The sequence below is a fragment of the Cetorhinus maximus genome, chromosome 1, assembly GCF_964194155.1.
Source record: "Cetorhinus maximus chromosome 1, sCetMax3.hap1.1, whole genome shotgun sequence".
NCBI lineage: Eukaryota > Metazoa > Chordata > Chondrichthyes > Lamniformes > Cetorhinidae > Cetorhinus > Cetorhinus maximus.
In genome coordinates, this window is record NC_135879.1 from 196,599,944 (window position 1) to 196,614,801 (window position 14,858).

The following is a 14,858-nucleotide window of genomic DNA, read 5'->3' on the forward strand; positions in this document are numbered from 1 at the left end:
GGAAGACAACAGAAGGCCCCAGAGCATGTGGTAACTCAAAAGAAGCAAAATGTACAAAAAGTAAATGAAGCTGTTCTACAAGAAAATGTTCGCATCAGAGCTGAACTAGAAGATTTAAAGCACAAGATTCAAGAGTGTGTTGGCAAGAGGTCAACAAGAAAATGAACAGTTTAAAGAACAATTGATTGTCCTTCAAGATCAAATGCAAAAGGATGCATAACTATTCAGCAACATGAAAAAATGAAGGCTGTCTTAAACAGCAGATTGGAAGCACAGCAGAATAAATTCGAGGAGACTATGCTGAATTACAGGATAATTCAAGTTGAGGCAAGCACACTTCGCAAAGAAAAGGAAAACTTGTTGAAGAATCGTCACACATTACAAGGACACCTTAGGTCAAAGTTTATTCCTCTGGAAAATTACAAAGAGAAGCAAAATTAATTTGATGTTACTCTAAACAAAGTGAAGAACCAGTTGGCAGAGAAGACTCAGCAATGTTCAATATTCCAGGAGGAAGCCAAGAGCTACAAGCAACAGACTGAAGAACTGAAGAAGCAATTGAATGGAAAAGAGGAGGCAATGAAAGGAAAAGCCATAGAACTTTCAAAACCGTGAGCAGATAATGAAGCTATGAATAGTACAATTACAGTACTGAAACAAGTTAGGACTTTGCTAGAGACAGACCTGACGAACAGTGAAAACAAAGTGAAGCACAAGGACAAAGTTATGCCGCAGACAAAGAACAATAAGACAGAGCTAAGATTGGAAAATGGAAATCTGACACTGAAGCACAAGGAATCAGAAGAAGAAAGAGCGCCAGGTGTCTCTGATGTACTGAGAACCATTGAGCTGAGCGAAAAGATTCATAAGCTTATAAAACAGTTTAAAAATAAAACAGCGAACAAATGTTTGGCTGAAGTTGAGATACAAGTGGAAATGAAGGTTCCATTCATGAGACATCCACGTTCAGCAAGAACGTGGCAGACACCATGGAAAAAGAAAATTCAAGTCCACTCTAGGAATGAATGGAGTGCACATTCCACTCAGAAGCAATGGGATAAACCCACAGTGTCGAAAAAAGCAGATGAGTTGTTAATTACGAGAAACACAACTCGAGGGTGTGCAAAAAGGGAATCAAATGGAGATAACCAAGTACTATCAGCACAGAGTACTGCTACCATTCCTCCAAACATGACAGACTGAGATGTGGAAGAACTGTTAAGCCTCAGGACTGTCTGAATGTGTAAAGTCAGAGACTTGAGATGGGGGAGCAAGGACAGCAAGTAAAGATTGTATTACAAATAGTTATACTCCTTATAGAAAGGAAAGTTTTTTTATGGAGAAGAAGGGGATGTTGCATGATGTTGTGTGTGCCTGCATGCCACTGTAATGTAAAGGTGTTCGGCAGAGCAAGGGTTAACGTGGGACTGGAGAAAAGCACTGCTCACAGTATGATGCATAGAGTCACATGGTAATAGACTGAGAGAACAGCCTAGAAAGAACACTCTGGAACCAGTCTGCATGGAAGTGACAGCTCCAACATGACCATACCTTGGATCTGTAAATAGTTAAAGGTTAACAATAAACAGTTCATGTCTAACTATACAAGTCTCACAATCTCATCATTGAGACACCACAGTGCACCATAATACAAAATTTCCCATCCCTAATTGCCCTTGATCTGAGTGGCATGCTAGGCCATTTCAGAGAGCAGTTAAGAACCAACCACATTGCTGTGGATCTGGAGTCACACATTGGCCAGGCCAGGTAAGGATAGCAGATTTCCTTCCCTAAAGGAGATTAGTGAACCAGTCAGGTTTTTACAACATTCAATGATAGCTTCATGGTCAACATTACTGAGACTAGCTTTCAAATCCAGATTTGTTAATTGAATTTAAATTCCACCAGCTGAACCCTTGTCCCCAGAGCTTTGACCTCGGCCTCTGGATTGTAGTCCAGTGATATTACCACCACGTCACCATTTCCCCTAATAGACTTTAAATCAGACTTCTCCATGATCAGCATTAGGAGCTCAGACAAGAAGTATTTAAAATAATAAATATTTTATTCAAGTTAGCTTCTCTGATTTTGGTATGCTCCAGTGCCTGACTTGCAGTGCTGAACTTGCACAACAACACTGTGCTCTGAAGGAGGATACAACAACAGCTCTATTTAAAGAGATCTTTGAGAACTTGAGAGTTAGATATTGATTTGTAAATGTCAGGCTGCTGGTCAGCTTGTGCCCATTTTATGGTGTGTTTTTTCATATGGGAAAGTGCATTTTGTCTTCAAAAAACAAGATATAACACTATAATTGGCTGCTTCAGAAATGGTTTCAATGTGTCATGGATAGTCTCATGGGGCTGCCTTCGGGGTTGGAAGAGGAAGGGGAACAGCAAAGAAGATAAAGGAGAACTAGAGCAACTGGCATAAGAAGGAAGAGCAGGGGGGCTTTGTGCTGGAGATCTCATCCGCAGTGGATATTCAGGGAGCACTTCTCTTAGATGATCTTCACTGAGAAGCAATGTTTCGGGCACCTTCACATCACAAAGGAGCAGGCTGCCAAGTTATGTCACCTGCTAAAACTACAACTAGAGCCCCACTCAGGGCATGGACAGCACTGCCTATGGCTGCCAATTTCACTGTGACCCTAAATTTATGCTCTTGGGCTCCTTTAAGGCTGCAGCAGGTGGCACCAGTAATACCTTACAGCTCACAGTCTACTACTAGATCAGGGAATTAAACAAGGCTATGTAGTATTATCATGCAGAACAAAACTGGCATCTACCCAATAAAGTGGAAAATTGCCCTGGTGTGTTCTGTCCACAAAAGAAAGGAAAATTCAATCTGACTAATTACTGCACCATTAGTTTACTTTCAATCAAACTAATGGAAGATGTCATCAACAGTACTATCAGACGGCACTTACCAACAACCTGCTCACTGGTGCCCAGTTTGGCTTTTGCCAGGCCCACTTAGTTCCAGACCTCATTACAACCTTGGTCCAATTGTGGAGATAAGAGCTGAATTCCAGATTTGAGGTGAGAATGACTGCCCTTAATATCAAGGCAGCATTTGATTGAGTCTGGTATCAAAAATTCAGAGGAAATCAGAAGGAAATCAGCAGGATGTGACGAGTGGAGTCCCATAGGGGCCTATGCTGGGGCCTCAACTTTTTACAATTTACATCAATGACTTAGATGAGGGGAGTGAAGACACGGTAGCTAAATTTGCAGATGACACAAAGATAGGTAGGAAAGTATGTTATAAAGAGGACATGAGGAGGTTGCAGATGGATATAGATAGGTTGAGTGAGTGGGCAAAGATCTGGCAAATGGAGTTAATGTGGGAAAATGTGAAGTTGTTCACTTTGGCAGGAAGAACAAAAAAACAGTATTATTTAAACTGAGAATGGCTGCATAATTCTGAGGGGCAGAGGGATCTAGGTGTTCTAGTACTGTCACAAAAAGTTAGTATGCAGGTACAGCAAGTAGTTAAGAAGGCTAATGGAATGCCATACTTTATTACGAGAGGGACTGAACGTAAAAGTTATACAGGGAATTGGTGAAACCGCACCTCGAATACTATCTGCAGTTTTGGTCTCCACATTTAAGGAAGGATGTAAATGCATTGGAGGCGGTTCAGAGGAGGTTTACTAGATTGATACCTGGAATGAGTGGGTTGCCTTATGAGGAAAGGTTGGACAGACTGGGCTTGTTTCCACTAGAGTTTAGAAGAGTGAGGGGTGATTTGATTGAAGATCTCGAACGGCCTTGACAAGGTGGCCGTGGAAAGGATGTTTCCTCTTGTGGGTGAATCCAGAATTAGGGGGCACTGTTTTAAAATTAGGGGTCACCCTTTTAGGACAGAGATGAGGCAATTTTTTTTCTCTCAGAGTGTTGTGCGACTTTGGAGCTCTCTGCCTCAGAAGGTGGTGGAGGCAGGGTCATGAATATTTTTAAGGCAGAGATTCTTGTTCGGCAAGGGGTTAGATGGGAACGGGTAAATCAAAACACAAGAAGATCAGCCATGATCTTGTTGAATGGCAGAGCAGGTTCGAGGGGCCGAATGGTCTACACCTGTTACTATTTTTTGTGTTCTTATGAAAACTCTGCATTGGATAATGAAAGATGGTTGTGGTTGTTGCAGGCTTACCTTCTCAGCCCCAGGAAATCACTGCAGGAATTCCTCAGCGCATTGCCCTAGGCCCAATTATCTTCAGCTACTTCATCAATGACATTCCCTCCATAATAAGGTCAGAAGAAAGGCTGTTCACTGATGATTGCACATTGTTCAGTTCTTTTTATAATCCTCAGATAATGAATAGACAGTGCCCCCATGTCGCAAGAGCTGGACAGCATTCAGGCTTGGGCTGATCAGTGCTGAGTAGCATTCTTATCTCACAAGTGCCAGATAATGTCTACCTCAAATAAGAGAGAATCTAACCACCTGCCCTCAACATGCAACAACATTGCTGTAGCTGAATTCCCCCAGCATCCACATACTGGGGGGTTACTATTGGCCAGAAACTTAACTGGACTAGCTATACAAATATTGTGATGACAAGAGCAGATTAGAGGTTGGGAATTCTGCAGAGAGTAACTTGCCTCCTGACTCCCCAAAGCCTGTCCACTATCTACAAGGCACAAGTCAGGATTGTGATGGAATAGAGTCATACGGACTCGAAAAGTTAACTGTATTCCTCTCCGCAGATGCTGTCAGACCTGCTGAGTTTTTCCAGGTATTTTTGTTTTTGTGGTGATGGAATATTCTCCACTTCTCTGAACAAGTGTGGCTCCAACAACATTGAAAAAGCTTGACACCATCCAGGACAAACGAGCCTGCTTGATCAGCATCCCATCCTTAAACATTCATTCCCTCCACACTGACACACAGTGGCAGCAGTGAGTACTGCTGTAAGCAAGATGCACTGCAACAACTTGTTAAGCCGACTTTGACAGCATCTTCCCAACCCATGACTCCCATCTCCTAGAAGGATAAGGGCAGCAGATGCATGGGAACACCATGACCTGCAAGTGTACCTCCAAACCACATCCATCCTGACTTGGAACTATGTTGCCATTCCTTCACTGCTGCTAGGTCAAAATCCTGGAACTCCCTCCCTAACAGCACTGTGGGTTTATCTACCCCAGATGGATTGCACCTTCTCAGGGGCAATTAGGGTTGAGCAACAAATGCTGGCTTTGCCAGTGACTCATCCCATTGAAAAAAATTGAGCAACAGGTGAAGCTAGCTGTTTCACATTGCTACTATGCAGTAGCAACACTAGTGATATTCACCAATAATAGCATGCTACCATCAAGCCAAAAAGACATATTGCCTATCTTACAAATGAGTAATGTGGTATATGAATTTCAGTGCCAGTGTGATGCTAGGTATGTATGCCTTACCTCCCAAAGACTGGCAGATCGTATCAAATAGCATGTTTCTTCTGTTCACAACGAGCAAGGTACAGATCATACCCAACCAGCCCACGCTTGCAAAACTCAAAACACATTAGATTTGATTCCGCGATTGGACAACATTTGCTAAATAATCCTCAGTGTGCTAAAAATTATGTTGACAACCAATTTAAAATTGTCAGTTAGGCTCACTGTGGCGCATTTGCGTGTACTGGAAGCTACATACATTAATACACAAGGCCTTGTTCTTTGCAGACAGAAAGAACATGTACACACATTGCACCTGTTTCAGCTAAACAAAGTAAGTGATAGCCATTCGCTGACTTAATCCACAGGGCAATACCTTGACCAGTCAGAATCAAGCTGCCTGGTTTAAATTTCGAACAATGCGTGCACTTAACTGTTAGTCACCATTACCTGGTGCATTCTCCATGGCAACACCTCTAGCCATCAAGTCCACTTGCCAACTAATCAGCACCAACTTCTCATACAGTATAAGGTTGTTGCTTCCCCTTACATGGGTATTCTTGCGATTGTTCTGATAAGTGTAAGATGAAAAGCTTCGACAAAATGTCTTTTTTCAGCAATATTCAAGTTATGTACTACCAAACGACTATAAAAAAAGGCTTGAGTAGCTCTAGGCTTTCAAGGTCCAGTTGTAGACTGCAGCATCTTTGCGTGGGCCGGAGCAGCCTGACCCAATGGCCACTGGCATAGTGGGTGGTATTGCTGCATGAAATCAAGGCTACACTCTTGGGACTAGGAACAATCCTATGGCCCTATCAACAGCGGCTCCCAAAGCCAAGATGGCATTCATCTAATGTTTCATGGAAGCTATGACAATTATCAGCCCATACTTCATGACTGTTGATGCGACAGTGGTAGTGTTAACATAGTTAACTGCCCATGGTCTCCACGCTCTGTGCAAAGTTTGACACAAGTTGGAGCTTGATTTCACCATGCTTTGTGACAGGGAGTGCAACATCACTGGCATGCTACTCAGTGCAACTTGCATTTTCTGATGTATGTCAATGAGCATTCCTTGATAGACTGGGCCCTCAAAGTCAGCAACTGGATTGTCTGCATCAGAGGCAGAATGAAACCTAAGACAAAAATAGCTGGAAAAACTCAGCAGGTCTGACAGCATCTGCGGAGAGGATTAGAGTTAACGTTTCGAGTCCATATGACTCTTCATCAGAACGAAAGAAAAATAGAAATGCGGTGAAATATAAGCTGTTTGAGGGGGGTGGGACAGTTAGAACTGGATAGAGGGCCAGTGATAGGTGGAGGCAAAGAAGAGATTGCCAAAGATGTCATAGACAAAAGGACAAAGGGGTGTTGACGGTGGTGATATTAGCTAAGGAATGTGCTAATGGTGACATTAAGGGTAGAAAGCAGGATGAGCAAATGGCAGATGGCCTTTGTGGGGGTGGGGTAGGGTGAAGGGATCGAAATGGGCTAAAAGGTGGAGATAAAACAATGGATGGAAATAAATTTTAAAACAATAGAAATAGGTGGGAATAGAAAAATATATATTTTAAAAATGATAAATTATTAGAAAAAAAGGGGGTGGGGATGGAAGAGAGAGTTCATGATCTGAAGTTGTTGAACTCAATGTTAAGTCCGGAAGGCTGTTAAGTGTCTAATCGGAAGATGAGGTGCTGTTGCTCCAGAGGGAAGAAGTGTTTGGTGGTGGCATCATGCTGGAGTTGATGGAAATGATGGAAGATGGTCCTTGAATGTAGAGGCTGGTGCGGTGATAAGTGAGGACACGGGGGACCCTATCATGGTTCTGGGAGGGAGAGGAAGGTGTGAGGGCGGATGCGCAGGAGATGGGCCGGACACGGTTGAGGGCCCTGTCAACCACCGTTCCTCTGACATGTCTTCCTTCTTCCTTAACTGAGGTTTTCCACCCACCGTGTCCTCACTTATCACCCCACCAGCCTCCGCATTCAAAGGATCATCCTCTGCCATTTCCGCCAACTCCAGCACGATGCCACCACCAAACACAGCTTCCCTTCACCCCCCCTGTCGGCATTCCGTAGGGACTATTCCCTCCGGGACACACTGGTCCACTCCTCCATCACCCCCTACACCTCAACCCCCTCCCACGGCACCTTCCCATGCAACCCCAGAAGGTGCAACACCTGTCCCGTTACTACCCCCTCCTCACCATCCAAGTGCCCAAACAGTCCTTTCAAGTGAAGCAGCATTTCACTTGCACTTCCCTCAATTTAGTCTACTGCATTCGCTGCTCCCAATGCGGTCTCCTCTACATTGGAGAGACCAAACGCATACTGGGTGACCGCTTTGCGGAACACCTTCGGTCTGTCCACTAGCATGACCCAGACCTCCCTGTCATTTGCCATTTCAACACACCACCCTGCTGTCATGCCCACATGTCCGTCCTTGGCCCGCTGCAATGTTCCAGTGAAGCTCAACGCAAACTAGAGGAACAGCACCTCATCTTCCGATTAGGCACTTTACAGCCTTCCGGACTTAACCTTGAGTTCAACAACTTCAGATCATGAATTCTCTTCTCCATCCCCACCCCTTTTCCGATCCCCTTTTTTTCTAATAATCTATAATGTTTTTAATGTATATTTTTCTTTTCCCACCTATTTCTATTATTTTTAAATTTATTTCCATCCATTGTTTAACTCCACCTTTTAGCCCATTTCGATCCCTTCCCCCTACCCCACCCCCATGAGGGCCATCCGTCACTTGCTCACCCTGCTTTCTACCCTTAATGTCACCATTAGCACATTCCTTAGCTAATATCACCACCGTCAACACCCCTTTTGTCTATGACATCTTTGGGCAATCTCTTCTTTGCCTCCACCTGTCACTGGCCCTCTATCCAGCACTACCTCTCCCACCCCCTTCAAACAGCTTATATTTCACGGCATTTCTTTTTTTCTTTAGTTCCGACGAAGAGTCATACAGACTCGAAACATTAACTGTATTCCTCTCCACAGATGCTGTCAGACCTGCTGAGTTTTTCCAGCTATTTTTGTTTTGGTTTCAGATTTCCAACATCCGCAGTATTTTGCTTTTATATTAGAATGAAATCTAACCTTGGCAAGCTGGCACATGTGATGTTCTATCCCCATGCTCTGGCTCCTGCATGTAAATACCTCTTTTCCAACCCAGTCTCTAAAGTACTCAGGATGCCAGTATTTGAACTGGTATTCAGCTGCTGATGATGAAACCAAGTGATACCACATCATCACGATTGCTGCCGTCCTCTTCCTGTCGTGGCAGAGATTCGTTCACAACTTCACAGGAAATGAAATGAAAGGCTAACAAGAGTTAACTTTTAGTGTGAAGGGAGAACACAGAGAGAAAAGAGGCAGGAGAAAACACAGTTTGTGATTCAAGTAAGCAGTGAAAAAGAAGACAAGCAATGAGTAAAACTTGCTTGACCTCTCTTCCAACATTTTCAGTCACCACAACCATTAGTTAGTCCCTGCCCATGAATGTCAGCATGTTTCCTTTAAGTGGGGAGAGGATGTGCGTGTGGACTTGGCTTCCTCCTGTGGCAGCTTCCTATCTGGAGTTGTTTACGAACTTCTCTTGCAAGATAGAAAGGATTCTGTTAGTGATCATCTTGTGAGATGTTAAGAGAATATACCTGCCATGATAGAACAGCTGGTGTGCAGTATGTCAGATGTGAGTTGGAAGGAAGTGAATGTTGGAATGGTGGTGCATGTGTCATTGAGGGGAAGGAGGTCTAGTGAAGTGTGATGTAGTGATTATAACAGAGTGCAGTAGGGAGGGGAGTTTTGAGAGCATTTTTATTATGGAGGTTAGAGGTGGCGGAGGTGTGAACAGAGAGAACTGTTACCTTGGGATGAGGTCATGGAACTTTCAGTGGAATTATATTCATGTCCTGGGTGTTGATCTCCTGGTTTTTGTTTGCTCCGCCACCTCTTCCTACTGGTGATGAAGTTGGTGCCTGGAGAGTTTTCTGTTTAGTGGGAGGAAGAGATCACCTTCCTTCAGTCTACTACCTGCACCAGGCTGACATGGCTGCAATTCCAGAAAAAGTTCCATGACTTCATCCCAAGGTAACAGTGCAGCTTTCTCACTCTCTATTCACAGCACCGTCACCTCTAACCTCCGTAATCAAAGTACTCTTAAAAGTACTCCCCTTGCTGCTTCACCGCCTGCACCAGGGCCTCCATGTCAGCATCAGAAAATGGGGAGGTATGTTATGCATGTCTAGCAGATGCTTCTCAACTCTTTATCTGCTTTCTACAGCCAGAGTAAAAGGGGAGCTAGTTGCCTTTAAGTGGCCACCAGAGCGAGAACAAGAACACAAAAAATAGGAGCAGTAGTATACCATATAGCCCTTTGAGCCTACACTGCCATTGAGTATAATCATGGCTGATGTTGGGCTTCAACTCCACTTCTCTGCCTGTTCCCCATATCCCTTGATCCCCTGAGTGGTTTGATATCCAGCTCTCCAGATAGATTTGTTGCCAATGAATAGCATGGGCAGTACTGTCTGCACCCTGGAGTGACAATAACTGGCAGGCAACACATATTATCTGCTGCTGTGACAACACGAACAGATGTGTTCAATGTGTACCTTACTCCCTGCGCACCTATTATCAATCAAATTTCTAGGCCCATGAGCATTGAGTTCCAAAACCATAATATGTATATTTTTTTAAGTTATTTTCGTTCAAAGTGCTTAATCTCCCTCTGGCTGCTATGTAGGTGGATGAGTCTGCTCCCAGGCTTCTGAGTTGCATCCTAGGATATTAAAGGAAATAACTGCAGAGATAGTGGATGCACTGGTAGTAATCTTCCAAGAGTCCTTAGATTCTGGAAAAGTCCCAGAGGATTGGAAAACTGCCAATGTAACACCCTTATTCAAAAAGGGAGGGAGACAAAAAACAGGTAACTATAGGCCAGTTAGCTTAACATCTGTCATTGGGTAAATGTTGGAGCCTTTGAGGAGGTAACAAGCAAGATGGGTAAAGGGGAACCAGTAACATATTTGGATTTCCAAAAGGTGTTCAATAAGGTACCACATATAAGGCTACTTAATAAGACTTAATAATACTACCCCCATGGTGTTGGGGGTAGTATATTTGCATGGATAGAGGACTGGCTAACTAATAGAAGACAGAGAGTTGGGATAAGAAGGGCATTTTCAGGATGGCAACCTGTGACTAGTGGAGGGCGACAGGGATCAGTGATGGGGCGGTAATTATTTACAATATATATTAATGACTTGGATGAGGGAAATGAATGCACTATTGCCAAGTTTGTGGATGACACAAAACGAGATGGGAAGGCAAGTGGTGAGGATGACACAAAGAGTCTACAGAGGGATATAGACAGGTTAAGTGAGTGGGCAAAAACGTGGCAGATGGAATATAATGTGGGAAAGTGTGAGGTTATGCACTTTGGCAGGAAGAATAGAGGAGCTGAATATTATTTAAATGGAGAAAGATTGAAGAAAGCTGCAGCACAGAGGGATTTGGGGGTCCTTGTGCATGAATCCCAAAAAGCTAGAATACAAGTTCAGCAGGTAATAGGGAAGGCAAATAGAATGTTAGCCTTTATTTCAAAGGGAATGGAGTATAAAAATAGGGAAGACTTGCTAAAACTATACAAGGCACTAGTTAGATCGCACCTAGAATACTGTGAACAATTTTAGCTCCCTTATCTAAGAAAAAATATACTGACATTGGAGGCAGTCCAGTGAAGGTTCACTAGGTTAATCCCAGGTATGGAGAGATTTTCTTATGAGGAGAGGTTGAGTAGGTTGGGCATGTACTTATTGGAGTTTAGAAGAATGAATGGCGACCTTATTGAAACATATAAGATTCTAAGGGGACTTGACAGGGTAGATGCTGAGAGGTTGTTACCTCTTGTGGGAGAGTCTAGGACCGGAGGGCATAATCTCAGTGTAAGGGGGTGCGCACTTAAAACAGAGATGAGAAGGAATTTCTTCTCTCAGAGGGTAGTCAATCTGTGGAATTCTTTACTGCAGAGGCCTGTGGAGGCTGTGTCGTTATGTATATTCAAGGCTGAGACAGACATTTTTAATTAGCGAGGGAATCAAGGGCTATGTGGAAAAGGCAGGAAAATGGAGTTGAGGATTACCAGATCAGCCATGATCTCATTGAATGTTGGAGCAAACTCGATGGGCTGAATGGCCTACTTCTGCTCCTACGTCTTATGGTCTTATGCTGTTGCAATTCTGCACCGGATGCTGGGAGGTCTGAAAAACCAGGATGACTCTTCCAGTAAATCATTTTGCCCTTACCAGTGCAATGAAACTGAGTTCAGAAATTCAGTGATGTCGGGACCCTCGGGTTCAAACCAGTACTCTATGATGCCACTAAATCATTGCTATTAAAAATGTAAGTGCATTAATATAATTTCAAAAATGCGTGCACAAGTAGTAGGGCAGCAAGTTATCTAGAATACAGAAGGTCTTGTCCTTGAATTCTTGCCTTCACTGACACTTATACCTGCCTTGACTGAGGTTGAGCATTTTACAGCTTTTCTCTGTGCATTTGAGAGGAGGGAGAGGTAAATTTAGTCTATCTGCAATATCACAGCCTTTCCTATTCCATTACCTAGAGAGTGATGTTGAAAGTATTGATACACCCGCTGAAACACTTCCATCTGAAAGTATGGAGAAAATGGATACTGAAGAGGAAGAACTTCCAGATGCAAAGGTACAAGCATATAATTTGAACAACCTATTTGCACACACCCACACAGTGGATATCATAATGATCCATTCATTGGCATTAGACCCCATACTGAGGGTTCAGAGTTCAGAGAGCCAGAGATCTGGATGTTAGCCAGCAACGGATGTCTCAGAAAAATAAAGTGAAACATAGAAATTTCATAGATTCTGCAGTAAGTGCGGGAGAGTTTTCCCGATGCCCTGGCCAATATTTGTCCTTCAACCAACATTATAAAATAAACAGAGTCACTAGTCATGTATCTCATGGTTATTTGTAAAACAAAACAGATGAATTGATTGTGCAAATTGAGATAAACAAGTACAATCTATTAGCCACCAGAGAGACATGGCTACAGGATGACATAGATTAGGACCTGAATATTGAAGGGTATGTGACATTTAGGAAGGACAGGAAGCTATGAAAAAGTGGAGGGGTGGCTTTGTTAATTAAAGATATTAGCACAATAGAGAGGGATGACCTAAGTTCAGGAAACCAGGATATAAAAGCAGTTTGGATAGGGATGAGGAATGATAAAGGCAAGAAGTCACTTGTGGGAGTGGCGTACAGGTCACCTAACAGTAACCACATGGTAGGATGGGATATCGAGAAATAATGAGACCTTGTCAGAAGTGTACGGCAATTATCATGGGGGATTTTAATCTACATATAGACTGGGAAAATCAGATGGGCAAAGGTAGCCGAGATGAGGAATTCATAGAATGTTTTTGGGATAGTTTCTTAGAACAGCACGTGCTGGCACCAACCAGAGAGCAGGCTACAGTAGACCTGGTATTGACCAACGAGTTAGGATTAATTAATGGTTTCATAGTGAAGGCGCCACTAGGTAGCAGTGATCATAATAAAATTGAATTTTACATTCAGTTTGAGGGAGAGAAGAGTAGGTCAAAGAGTAACATTTTAAACTTAGATAAGGGCAATTGTGAGGGCTTGAAAGTAGAGCTAGTGAAAGTGAACTGTCAACTTAGGTTAGGTTAAGGGATAGGTCAATAGAGATTCAGTGGCGGACATTTAACAGGATATTTCACAATACATAGAATAGATACATTCCAATAAGAAAGAAAAATTCCAAGGGGAAGACCCATCATCCGTGGTTAACCAAAAAAGTTCAAGATTGTACTAAACTTAAAGAAAATGCATATAATTGTGCAAGGGTGGATGGCAGGTCAGAAGATTGGACAGCATATAAAAAAAACAGCAAATAATCATTAAAACATTAAGAAGGAGGGAAAAATTAGAGTGTGAGAGAAAACTAACTGGAAATATAAAGACAGAAAGTAAGAGTTCCTACAGATATTTAAAGAAGAAAAGAATTAACAAAGTTGGTCCTATAGAAAGTGAGATGGGGGATTAACAATGGAAAATAAGGAGATGGCAGATGAGTTGATTATGTATTTTACATTGGCCTTTACTATAGAGGATACTAGTAACATCCCAGAAATAGTTGTAAATCAGGAATTGAAGGGAGGGAGGGACTTAAGAAAATTACAATCCTAGGAAAGTAGTACTTAGCAAATTGTTGGAACTGTGGGTTGACAAGTCTCTGGGTCCTGATGGATTTCATCCTAGGGCTTTAAAAGAAATGGCTAGTGAGATAGTTGATGCAATGGTTTTAATTTTCCAAAATTCACTAGATTTGGGGAAGGTTCCATTAGATTGGAAAATAGTGAATGTAACTCCTTTGTTCAAAAAGAGAGGGGGATAGAAAGCAGGAAACTATAGGCCAGTTAGCTTAACATTTCTATGGGGAAAATGAGAGAAGCTATTATTAAAGATGTTATAAAACGGCACTTTGATAAATTCAAGGTAATCAGGCAGAGTCAACATGATTTTATGAAAGGGAAATCATGTTTAACCAATTGATTTTACTTCTTTGAGGAAGTAACAAGTGCTTTGGATAAAGGGGAACCAGTGGATGTACTGTACTTAGATTTTAAGAAGAAATTTGATAAGGTGCCTCATCAAAGGTTATTGTGGAAAATAAAATCTCATGATGTTGAGGGTAACATATTGGCATGGAAAGAAGATTGTCTAGCTAACAGGAAACAGAGGGTAGGCATAAATGTGTCATTTTATGATTAGCAAGAGTGGTGTGTCACAAGGATCAGTGCTGGGGCCACAACTCTTTACAATTTATATAAATGACTTGGTTGAAGGGACTGAAGGTATTATTGCTAAATTTGCTGATGATACAAAGATAGGTAGGAAAGTAAGTTGTGAAGAGGCGATAAGGAGGCTACTAAAGGATATAGATAGGCTAGGTGAATGAGGAAAGATCTGACAAATGGATTATAATGTGAGAAAATGTGAAATTGACTATTTTGGCAGGAAGAATAAAAAAGAAGCATATTATCTAAGTGATGAGAGATTCCAGAGCTTTGAGATGCAGAGGGATTTGGTTGTCCGAGTGCATGAATTGCAAAATGTTAGGATGCAGGTACAGCAAGTAATTAGGAAAGCTAATAGAATGCTATATTTTATTGTAAGGGGAATTGAATGGAAGATTAGGGAGGTTATGCTTCAGTTATACAGGGCATTAGTGAGACCACATCTGGAGCACTGTCCACATATTGGTCTACTTATTTAATGAAGGATGTAAATGCATTGGAAGCAGTTCAGAGCAGGGAAGGTTTACTGGACTAACACCAGGAATGGGCAAATTGTCATATGAGGACAGGCTGTACAGGCTAGCCTTGGT

At 42.4% G+C, this 14,858-nt stretch overlaps 1 protein-coding gene across 1 annotated transcript in view; it reads left to right on the forward strand.

Moving 5' to 3' along the window:
* dnai1.2 (dynein, axonemal, intermediate chain 1, paralog 2) overlaps positions 1-14,858 on the forward strand; it is a 332,040-nt gene that overhangs the window by 48,904 nt on the left and 268,278 nt on the right. The window contains exon 6 of the mRNA XM_078538947.1: positions 12,030-12,127. Within this exon, the coding sequence (XP_078395073.1) occupies positions 12,030-12,127 (98 nt within the window). The remainder of the gene's footprint in view (positions 1-12,029; positions 12,128-14,858) is intronic.